Source organism: Cololabis saira, chromosome 17 (assembly GCF_033807715.1).
Source record: "Cololabis saira isolate AMF1-May2022 chromosome 17, fColSai1.1, whole genome shotgun sequence".
Classification (NCBI taxonomy): Eukaryota; Metazoa; Chordata; class Actinopteri; order Beloniformes; family Belonidae; genus Cololabis; species Cololabis saira.
The window spans coordinates 11,086,828-11,098,955 of NC_084603.1; the positions used below are offsets into that span (position 1 = coordinate 11,086,828).

Consider the following 12,128-nt stretch of genomic DNA (forward strand, 5'->3'; position numbering starts at 1 on the left):
GGAACGGATGTAAGAACAAAACTGGACAAGAACATCTGAAACAACCACAACCAAATTCACTCTATCCGGATGGAGCAATTTAACTGGATAGTTTTTTTTTTTTCAAGGCCGAAATGAAATAGAGTAACAAGGCTGTTTTTAAAATGTAAGGAGTAAAAAGTACAGATGATTGCGTGAAAATGTAAGGAGTAAAAGTAAAAAGCCGTCTGAAAAATAATTACTCCAGTGAAGTATAGATTTCTACTTAAGTAAGGTAACGAAGTATTTGTACTTCGTTACTTGACACCTCTGGTGCCTATTCTACCTGTAATGAACTATCCACAGATTTCATTTACAGTGTCTTTACCGAATGAATGGGATTCATCTCAAACTTGCTTTACTTTTACTTTCATGTTAAATTCAAAGATTACCGTGAAGGCAGATTATGATCAAACTGCCGGTGTAGTGAGCATGGCAGCTGCTAAACACGTCTACATGTCATGATTCACATGTTTGCATTCACCCTCATTCAAATCTTCAGTGTTTAAAATCTGCTCGTGTCGTACTTGCTCTCCTTCCTCTTCTTTTGTGAGTTTAATTGGGGTAATGGGGTCAAACATCCTTCATAACTTATGAATTTGTCCTTGGTGTACAGCCTTGTAAGGGTTTGAGGGTTTTATTCACAACAATCAAGAGTGCCTCTTCTGTTTCACCCTTAATTGGGCTTCATATCCATGACAAGGAGCAGACTCTTCAAAAGTCAAATAACTGTGTGGCTTAAAAAAAAAAAGTGTCTTATTTTCTTGGTGTTTTATTCAGCGCTTTGTTGAGACACGTGCTTATTTAAAAAAAAGGCATAAACAGTCAAATGATAACTGGAAAGACAAGCTGGACATCCAAAGTAAAGAGGACAGAAGTCTAAATGATGCTTTCTTTTAAAGATGAAACTGGTGATTGGACTCGGTGCTGGAGCCTGATTTGATCAAAACCTTTTCACTGTGCCATTTCCAAAGCCCTGCTCCCCTCAGCATTTTGACTGCCTGTCCTCCACCCATCAAGACAGACTATATTTAGACCGTTTCCCTCCAGAGCCTGCCTGGCCTTGAACCCTTAGATTGTGCAGTCCAGCTCAGAATTGTTCATTTTTTATTTCCTTTCTTTCACCCTGACAGCCTATAAATGGTTCATTTCTGGGGTTAATGCAATGCTGCTGATTCATGTCTCTGTCAGATATATAAAAAAATGTATTCATTAACATTTGAGCTGGATAGTAATAGCTACATTTCCGTCTTTTGCAGTGGCTCATGCGCAGGACACCCAGCACCACTCTGCAGAGAAGCCCCTGATCCAGTGCTACAAGTGTGGGGAGCCATGCAAGGGCGAGGTGCTCCGCGTGCAGAACAAGCACTTCCACCTTAAGTGCTTCACCTGCAAAGGTAATAAAACAATCATTAACACATGCATTTTAACAAAGGTCTGGATAAACTGCTTTTATAAGCGTATTCACTGCAAAAACTCAAAATCTTACCAGGAATATTTGTCTTATTTCTAGTTAAAATGTCTCATTTTTAGTCAAAAAATCTCATTACACTTAAAACAAGAGTCATTACCAGAAAAATAACTTGTTATTTGACAATTTCCACCTGTTTCAAGTAAATTTTCGCTTGAAATAAGTAGAAAAATCTGCCAGTGGGAGAAGATTTATCTTCTCATAATAAGCAAAAAAAAAATGTCATTACACTTAAAACAAGACTCATCATTGGAAAAAACAACAATTTTCACCTGTTTCAAGTAGATTTTCACTTAAATAAGTAGAAAAATCTGCCAGTGGAACAAGATTTTTTTGCTTGTAATGAGAAGATAAATCTTGTCCCACTGGCAGATTTTTCTACTTATTTCAAGTGAAAATTTACTTGAAACAGGTGGAAATTGTCAAATAAGTTATTTTTCTGGTAATGATTCTTGTTTTGAGTGTAATGAGATTTTTTTTTACTAAAAATGAGACATTTTAACTAGAAATAAGACAAATATTCTTGTTATTGTGTATGTATTCTTGTCAAGATTTTGAGTTTTTGCAGTGATACATGTCTGGCATTGGAAAGGTTTTCTGATAGTACTGGCTGCTTGAGTTGGGCTCAGGTATGATCCATTTCCAACCAATCTAATATGACAATAAAGGCCATCGATGAATAAGTCATGTGTTTCTGATTTCAAAATGAGCCCTCTAAGAGCTCAGGCGAAGATAATGTGGGAGTCGTGCTGCTGAATATTTGCAGCGGAAGTGTGAAGTTTTAAAATTCATTACTAATTTAACATTGTCACAACAGTAGGATGCTTGCCGCTCTTCATTCAGCGCATAATAAACAACAGTTGGCGTGTTTCAACGAGGGTTTTCTTCCCTACTGCATATACCCGTGATAGTTTGCAGACACAAAGGGGAGTCTGATGGAACTGAAGGTAAAAAGACGTCAATGTTGCTCTTCTTTTCTTTTGCTAAGTTAAGGAGAAGCAGTCAGGTTCATGAAGTCCACCTCGTCCTTTATAGCAGCGGTTCCCAACCTTTTTTCCTTGTTCCCCCCCTACTTGTGTCTAAGACCAGCCGGGCCCCCCGACCCGTACGTACTGGCACCAAAAGAGTAAAGTGATTTGTTACAAATCTTTAATTGAAAAAATGAACATTAATTATGTTTTTTTTGATACATTTCTCTTTGGTTTACCCTGTATACAGATGACTTTGTTTTTCTCACCTTCATTTTGTGTCACCAATGTATAAAATACACACAAAAAATAATTGCAAGGACATAAAATAATTTCTGAAAAATCTCTCTTTTTTTTAATTTTCTTTTGATTTTGAGTTTTTATTTCGGTCCATTTGGATACAACATAATACAATATAAAAATAGTCCAATATTTTAAATGGCACCGAAAAGGTATAGGCTGAAGCCAAGGTTTATTATGCCTACTCTTTTATGAATCTCGATTTAGGAGGTTTTATACAAAACAAAACTAATAATTTGGATTCAAACATTGATAAAGAATGGATATATTGGACAAGTAACAGAGGTATCTAGACAAGAAGCAAAGACAACCTTTAACAACCTGTCGGAGTAGTAGTATGATTAAATGTTGAATAATGATATAATAATACGTTTTTAAGTTTGTATCCTGCTAAATAATTTAGAAATATATTTTGGTCATTTAAAAATACTAAGTGGGTTTATACAGACTTGGATTACTGTATTCCATTAGGTGTGTTTATTATGATTTTTTTATTTATTTAACATGCGCAAATATAATTTTTACAATTGCATATGCTCAAAGCAGACAAAGTTTCGCGTCTCAGGCGCCCCCCAGGGGGGGCCCGGACCCCAGGTTGGGAGACAGACACTGCTTTATAGATTAACAAGAAGACTAGATTTTGACATCATTTTCCCTCCAAACCTTTTCCATGACATTTGCATTTAGCCGTCTTACTACACACTTCTGGCCGCCGATGCTCCCGTCTGACCTGGACGTGCCCTTTTTTTAACCCTCGTGGCTAATCCGTGACCGCAGCTCTGTTCTGGCGTCGGCTTAGGCAACCAAGGGCCCAGAATAACACGCGAGGACCCTGAGATTAGAACCACAAGCTCCTTTGGAAGTGGATAGTGCTTCTCAAAAGGGACGCGAGGACAGCTTTAATAACTGAAGCTCTAAATGTGTGCGTGCTGCTGTCCTGGTCTTGTCGGCGTTGCCGTGGCAGACACATCTCAAATATGATCCCGTATAGCATTATTTTTATTATGTTTGTTTGTTGTTGATGTAATAAATCAGCTTAATTAAGTTTCCAAATGAGTATTTTATCTAATGGCATGCGTCTGATGAGAAGTGGTGACTGGACATCTCAGTCAGAAGTCATCAAATCCCCGCTCCTGGTTTTCTTTTAAATCACTTAGCTCACAAGCTAATCTCATCATCCTTGAGCCCTAATGCAATTAAATCTGATTGCCCCGTCCACCCGCCCCATTCGTCCCCAGGACTTAGCATACGCACGGCGTTATCTCAAACAGGAGCATATTTCCGCCTATAGTTGTACCATTTCTGCAAGACTATTCAACTGTCAGGCACAATTTGAGCTGCTGGAGAGGTGAAGTGCAAACGGTAGTTACGTGGTTTCAGTAAAACACATACGACCACATGTTTAAAACGTTTAACAGTGTCGACGTGGAGAGTAATGACATACTGCTTCTGTCACAAGCTTTGAGTCAGTGAAAGTAAACCTAGAGTTAGAAAAAAGACTTGCATTTATCCAGTGATGAAGCACTTTTATCTTGAGAGGAAAGATCTCTGTCTCCGTGACGACGCGGCATCCATGGGGCAGGGCGAGGAAGTAGCCCTGTGGCTTTATGATAATTAACAGGTTTCGTAACCCCTGGTGAACCCCAAATGAGTCATGTCATGTTGCGCTAGAAGCAGCACATGTTGTCCCCGCACGCCACCAGAACCCTTTCAAAGCCAACTTTTGTTTTATCACGCACAAGTCATTTGCGGATTAGAGATAAAGCGGTGTCTACAGCCTCAAATTGGAGCAAAATCCTGTTTAAAATATATCTGGTTAAAAACGCAGCTGTCACACAATGAACCTAGCGAGGAGAGGAAAGCTGCTTATCTTAAAATGTAATTGTCTGTAACTGAATTCATGGAGCCACTCCAATTAATTTAAAATGTCATGTTTTCCACTGCTGCAAGTCTTGGGAGTCAGATTTTGTGTAAAGAAGTCCCATTTCCCAACATTCAAACCTCTGAAACTGTCACTTGTTCCTCAATTAGCTTTTGTGCTTTTGTTTTGTGAAGACGACAAGGTTATGTACGAATAGGAGGAAGCGTTTCGGAGCCTCAGTGAGTGCTTTGGGGCGACTATCGTTACAAACAGATCAAGGCTGTTTCCTGGCCTGAACAATCGCAGAACGGCTGCTGCATTGAGCAGTCAGCCCCTAAAATAAAGCATAGTCCAGTGCTGATTGATGGACATGACCTTTATGTGTTGAAGTGTGTTTGTGCGGCCGTGAACGGCTCTAAAAGAAGTGTTTTATTGTATATACTTGAGTCTTTAGTCAACATCCCCTTTACGTGTTCAGCGAGCCTCCCGGGATTACAGAGTCTCCACAGAGCTACTCATGCGTGGAGGAGTGTGGTGGGAAGTGCTAAACGAGAGAAACTGTGTGTGCCCTGCGCAGTGTGCGGCTGCGACCTCGCCCAGGGGGGGTTCTTCATGAAGAATGGAGAGTATCTGTGCACGCTGGACTACCAACGCATGCACGGCACCCGCTGCAATGGCTGTGGGGATTTCGTGGAGGGAGAGGTGGTCACGGCCCTGGGGAAGACCTACCACCCCGCATGCTTCGTTTGCACCATCTGCAAGTAAGACGTCCGCTGGACTCTCGCCGCTTTCATCACGACGAGTCACAACACTTACTCTAGAGCAGGGGTCGGCAACCCGCGGCTCTAGAGCCGCATGCGGCTTTTTAGCGCCGCCCTGGTGGCTCCTGGAGCTTTTTCAAAAATGTTTGACCTTTTTTTCTTCTTTATTTTCTTTTTTCTTTCCTTTTAAATCTCGACATTTCAACTTTTTTCTCGAAATTGTACTTCAACATTAATCTTGACATTTCGACTTTTTTCTTGAAATTTCGACTTTTTTCTCGAGATTGTACTTCAACATTAATCTCAACATTGCGACTTTTTTCTCGACATTTCGACTTTTTTCTCGAAGTTTTGACTATTTCCTCGACATTTCAACTTTTTTCCCAAACATTTCGACTTTTTTTTCGAGATTGTACTTCAACATTAATCTCTACATTTCCACTTTTTCCTCGACATTTCAACTTTTTTCTCAACATTTCAACTTTTTTCTCGACATTTCGACTTTTTTCTCAACATTTCAACTTTTTTCTCAACATTTCGCCATTTGTCTTCATTCTAAGGCTTATACAAGACTTTTCATTTTTTGCGGCTCCAAGCATATTTGTTTTTTTGTGTTTTTGATCCAATATGGCAATTTCAACATTTTGGGTTGCCGACCCCTGCTCTAGAGAGTTAGAGAAATACCACAAACACATTTCAAAATGACTCTATTGTGAAAAGTCACTGAGGCGCTATTTACTGGTACCAGATAACACGTCTCCTCGGGTAGCATGTCAGCTGAATGAATGATTGTCCATAGACATCCTCTGTGATGCTCAAAATTGGTATTTATTTGTACACACGAGCTCCTTTCTAAACATCAAACTACATGCACTTGCATGAAACCAGTAAAGCTGTAAGACCAAAACTGCAACAATGTGATGCCAAAGTTAAGACGGTCAAAAAACTGTGTGCTAACTGGCAACCATCACGCCTGCCCGAACTCGCATATACCCACTACTGAGCAAAAATAACACTACAACAATTCACATACCCACACAAGTTATTAAATGGGAAGCACAACTCAATACAAATTGGCTCTTACAGACTCCAACAAGCAAGAATTGGAGTGGAAGTTGGTAGAAAGGGAAGCTCCCTTGATTAGTGTTTCTTTCTGAAGCCCTTACATCTCACTGGTGTGAATGCACGTCCCTCTGATTCAGTGATAAGGACAGAAAGACATGTCGGGATGATCAAACTTAAGGAGGACAGAAAGTTAAGTTGACAGTGCACAGCAACATACTGTGAGTCATTTCTGTACATCGTCTGACTAAATAGGCGTCTTGGGTAGACGGGGTTGTCAGGAGTCGCCTCCACGAGGCCCCGTCATCTCCATCCCTGTCAGACGAGCTGCACTCCTCATCTCGTAAACTGTTCATGTGTTGTTGTCTGCTTGTCTTCCAGACGACCGTTCCCTGCCGGGGACAGGGTGACCTTTAACGGGAAGGACTGTCTGTGCCAGTACTGTGTCGAACCCATGTCTCCGGGACCAAAGGACATCCTGGGCTCCAGCAGTAAGTAGCCATTGTCTAATATACAGTAATACATATTCACACTGGTGAGTTGAAATACATGAGACTTTGTTTGCAGTGGGACACTAAGGCCCTGTCCCAATACTCCCCCTACCCCTACTTTTCAGCCCTACCCCTAAATTTTGCGCGTTCCCGTGAGGGTAGTGGTGTCCCAATTCCTCTTTTCACCTAGGGGTAGTGGAGAAAACAAGTGTAGTGGCTATGAATCTGTCCCTACGGAGCGAGGGTTTTCGGATGCTGACCAGCTGAAAAAAATTTCCCAGAATGCTTTTCGTCGTTATTTGCGGACTGAATCAAAAAAAAAAAAACATGGTGGACATTTCTTAGTTTTTAGTGAATAAAATCAATATTTTGAGTTAGTTTCTGCATAAAAATGCGTTTTGATTACATTTCTAGCGAGAAATATATATTTTACTTTCATAATATTCACTCAGTGAATGTACATAATCACTCGTTTGCCCGTTGTTGCGAAGTCTTTTTCAAACCTCGCCAGAATAAAGGCTGATTTTATGGTTCCGTGTAACACCAACCCAGAGCCTACGGCGTAGGTTACGCGGCGACGCGCGCCGTACGTCGTACCCTACGCCGTACCCTACGCCGTACCCTACGCCGTACCCTACGCTGTACCCGTGCAAATTTCTTAACAGGCGTAGCTACAACTGTTAGATTTCATCTATTAAACCAACATTTATCTTCCTAAATTATTTATTTCAGTGCCGGCGGCTCTTATCATCGCCGAAAACATCAGATCAAATTTCTTAACAGGGATTATTTGGATAAACTGAGCCCAGGTTGGGGATCTTAACTGTTACTTTTACGCCTGAAAAAATATTAAAACTTAATAAAGTGGCATATTAACAGCGCTACAGCTGAAATTAAAACAGCTTTTGGCTCTCAGCTTCCTGATTTTAGGGGTGGTGCTGAAAGTAGGGGTAGGGGGAGTATTGGGACTGACCTGGGAAGATTTCAAGTGCCCTAAAATCTGTGGCTTCTTTTTTAGGGGTAGTGGTAGTGAGGGAGGGCTAGTGGTAGAAAGTAGGGGGAGTATTGGGATTGGCCCTTAATGAGGCATTCAAATGTTTCTGAAGAGGAGAAAGTCTAGAAAATGTGTTTTTCAGGTTTGATTCATGAATAATTGCTTAACAAAGCTCTTAATCAGTCATTTTAGCTGCATTATTTGGGCAGTGACTGGACATGTCAATCATCATGCTCACACGTTAGACGGCATTTAAATGAACAAAACTGAAAATCAGAACCGCTTGTGAAAACCCAGTAGATGAAGAACACTGAACCGCTTATCAAACAGCCGTGTGTGAAGGGTTGTTCAGGGTAAATAGTTGCCGAATGTTGCATTGACCCAAATAGCTTCACGTTAACTTTTGGTCCACAAACGGAGCTCATGCAGAACAACTGTAAGCATTTTTGACCCAAACTAGCTGCTTCCTTCCGATTTCAGAGACTCCCCTCCGAATCAGCCGTGCTCAGCGAGTAAATGATGAAGGTGCACATTTCAGGGATATCCTCCTCCTCTCCTGTCCTCCATAAGTGCAGTCCTCCTCCGTGAATAACACTGACACAGGCCTCACTCAATAATGCATGGCCGTACATTTCCTTTCCTCTGAAACGGGGAGTGTGGAGCCCTGAAGCCCTGAAGCTCCTCCTCTTCCAGCTTCCTACCCTCCCTCCATCCTCCATCTCTTCCCCTCTCTCCCTCCCCTCTCACTCCTGCTGCTCTTTCTGTTGGCATTTGAAGAGCTTTTAGACAAGGTCACCTATAAATAAGGCACGCCGATGATACCCACGTCGTCATCACAACCTCGTTACGCCTAGCCAAGTTTTCATCCCCTGTGTTTGCAGTTGGCTCCATCTCTTCATTAAAGACGAGATGACAAGAGGATTTCTGGTACAGAAACCAACCTCTTGCACTTATAGAGCCTCGGGATTCTTCTCTGATATGGATGGAGCTCTTATAGCGGAGCTATGATGGGAAGGGGCAGCTGTGAGAGCGTTGTTGGTGACTCTTTATTGCCATCTAGTGTCTGGGGTCAGACTTTAGGAGACATTTCATTCTTTATTTGCAACAATTGACCTTCTCTGATGACTATTATGAGCTCCTTCAAGGCTTTGGCCCAATCCCAAGAATACACCCCCTTCTTTTCTTCACTACCCCTAAAAAAGAAGGGACAGATTTTAGGGCACTTGAAATCTTCCCAGGAAGCTGAGAGCCAAAAGCTGTTTTAATTTCAGCTGTAGCGCTGTTAATATGCCACTTTATTTAGTTTTAATATTTTTTCAGGCGTAAAAGTAACCGTTAAGATCTCGGGTAGGTCTCTAGGGTACGGCGTACAGCGCGCGTACAGCGCGCGTAGCCGCGTAACCTACGCCGTAGGCCTGCGTTGGTGTAACGGGGAACCATAAATCAGCCTTTATTCTGGCGAGGTTGCAAAAAACTGGCAAAAAAGTGATAATGTACATTCACTGAGTGAATATTATGAAAGTAAAATATATATTTCTCGCTAGAAATGTAATAAAAACTAATTTTTATGCCGAAACTAACTCAAAATATTGATTTTATTCACTAAAAAATAAGAAATGTCCGCCATGTTTTTTTTTTGGATTCAGTCCGCAAATGACGACGAAAAGCATTCTGGGAAATTTTTTGGTCCCTAGGTCAGCGAGTCAGGATCGCAAAACCCTCGCTCCGTAGGGACAGATTCATAGCCACTACACTCGTTTTCTCCACTACCCCTAGGTGAAAAGAGGAATTGGGACACCACTACCCTCACGGGAACGCGCCAAATTTAGGGGTAGTGATGAAAACGAGGGGTAGAGGGAGTATTGGGACAGGGCCTTAATTTCCTTCTACTGATAATTTTAAGACAGCAGTTGCTTTTTCTTTCTTGTTTTTAAACTGCACTAACTTTCTTTGGATAGATTGTGCAGGATGTGGCCGGGACATTAAAAACGGACAGGCTCTCCTTGCACTGGACAAGCAGTGGCATCTGGGATGCTTTAAGTGCAAAGCTTGCAACAAAGTGCTGACCGGGGAGTACATCAGCAAGTAAGCAGCTCATATCTGCTCTCAGCACAAGTATATCTGCCTGCTCAGATTCACGCAAACACACACATGGGTCAATGACGTGACGCATATATTTTCTGAAAAACAGATTTTTTTTCAATTCGAAAAAGGTTTAAATGGATAAAAAATACCATATACAGGTATATGACCTACCTGTCCCACATATGGACTCACTTCAATTTTACAAAAAATACTAGTTATTTGGGATTTTGTTGTTGTTTTAAGCGTCAAAATGTCATGTGGTGCGACCGTCCAACCAGGACTCTTGTTTTGAAAACTTTTTTGAAATCACTCTAAATGTATTTAAATCAATCTTCTGCCCTATCTGGCATGATTTCTGAAATATGTTGTAGTGTGTAAGATGCAATACATTTGTATTTATATTTCCATCATAATATACAAACAAAGTTTTGATGATGATGTCCATTTTATCGAATATAATGTGGCGCGACCATTAAAAAAACAACCATTTTTATATAATACTGAAAACTTGTAAAAAAAGAAGATGTCAAGATGTAAAGGAAATTAATTTTAATATAAAACATGGTTGCACCACATGACGTTTTTTAAGGCTAGTGCCAATTCATCTTGACAAAAAACTCTTAATTAATTTAAATTTGTTTTATGTGTACACAACATTCTTCTACTGCAATAGATTATTATTTTAAAATTGACCTGTTAAAAATCCTTATTCGTCATTGAACCACATATGTCCCTGTTTAAATGTGTAACGTCCGGATCCCGGTTGGGGTGCCTCTCGTGTCTCGCAGGGATGGCGCCCCCTACTGTGAGAAGGACTACCAGATCCATTTCGGTGTTCAGTGTGAGGCGTGTCATCAGTTCATCACAGGGAAGGTGTTAGAGGTGAGGCACTCATAGCACATCCTGCAGCTGCACACTGCTGACACAGCACATCAGGCCTCTGTTCAAACACTTTCAAATCATCTTACACCTGAATTACATGGGAACCTGCCTCAGGTAAGTTTGAAACAGTTCCAGCTAAAATTCAAACGAGCACATTTGTGAAAGCATAGCTAAAGTTGAAAATGAATGTTTGCCTATCGTGGCTTTAGATATGTCCCGGTCTGAGGGATGAAGCTGCATGCAGCAGAATTGTGAAATGTAGTTTGGTAATCTCTGGTGTAATCTCCTCAGCAACAAGCCTAGCAGACTTTTGACATGAATGTATCTAAAAGATTAAATTTGAGCCGATTTTTGGTCTTTCCGACCCTAAATACAGACCAATCCATGCCATAAGTCAAGCTCACATTGCTGCAAATTACATAAATATTGCATAAAACCTCTAACGTGATCTGACATTTAATCATTAATATTGTATGTCGTGCAAATGTTATGAAACTCTGTGTTCTGGCTTTATTAAAGTCGTGTGAGTTGTGTATTTATGTGAAAGATTTTTGATGCTTTTGAAAAAGTTTTTTGTTTTTTTTGCTTTTCTTATCTCCCCAAAAAAGTGCAAGCCCGGCTGTGCCGCAGACAGTGATCCAATCAGTTATGTGTCATTTAATGGCATGAAAATGTCACTGCGGGCCAGGCGGCTAGGCTTAGGGTAATCCAACACTAATGCGGGCCTTTATTACAGTAGGAAAAGGCCACTGAGTATCTCACCGTTGAGCTGCTGCCAGTGAATCAGGGGGACCAGAGACACCGGTTCGTCTGATAATAGTAACCACCGATCAAAGACCCGGGTCAAGCGGTATCTGCGCCCCTGGTAATGCAGCGTAAATGGTTTATAGACAGTACTCGAGTGGTAAAAAAAAAATCAGGGGGGATGGTGGATTTTATCATATGGGGACAGATAATTTGTGCTGATTACAAATAATGTAATATATTACAAATAATAGCACTGACCTGCCTGAACACCTGCAGAAATACTGCAGGAATGACATAGCAGCAGTTAAATGCAGCCTTCTGTAAGCTTTAAATATCCACTGGGCTTACATCAAGTACATCAAAACACAACAATAAAAAACAGTTTTCTGAACTTCACAGGATAAGTAAAATGGATCACTGCAAAAACTCAAAATCTTAACAAGAATATTTGTCCTATGTCTAGTTAAAATGTCTCATTTTAGTAAAAA

At 40.9% G+C, this 12,128-nt stretch overlaps 1 protein-coding gene across 20 annotated transcripts in view; it reads left to right on the plus strand.

The window, feature by feature from the left end:
* Positions 1-12,128, plus strand: part of ablim1a (actin binding LIM protein 1a) — a 78,735-nt gene that overhangs the window by 33,418 nt on the left and 33,189 nt on the right. For all 20 annotated transcript variants that reach the window (XM_061746123.1, XM_061746115.1, XM_061746110.1 and 17 more), the window contains exons 2-6: positions 1,278-1,415; positions 5,196-5,379; positions 6,823-6,932; positions 9,885-10,011; positions 10,800-10,893. In XM_061746123.1, coding sequence (XP_061602107.1) covers positions 1,278-1,415; positions 5,196-5,379; positions 6,823-6,932; positions 9,885-10,011; positions 10,800-10,893 — 653 coding nt within the window. The remainder of the gene's footprint in view (positions 1-1,277; positions 1,416-5,195; positions 5,380-6,822; positions 6,933-9,884; positions 10,012-10,799; positions 10,894-12,128) is intronic.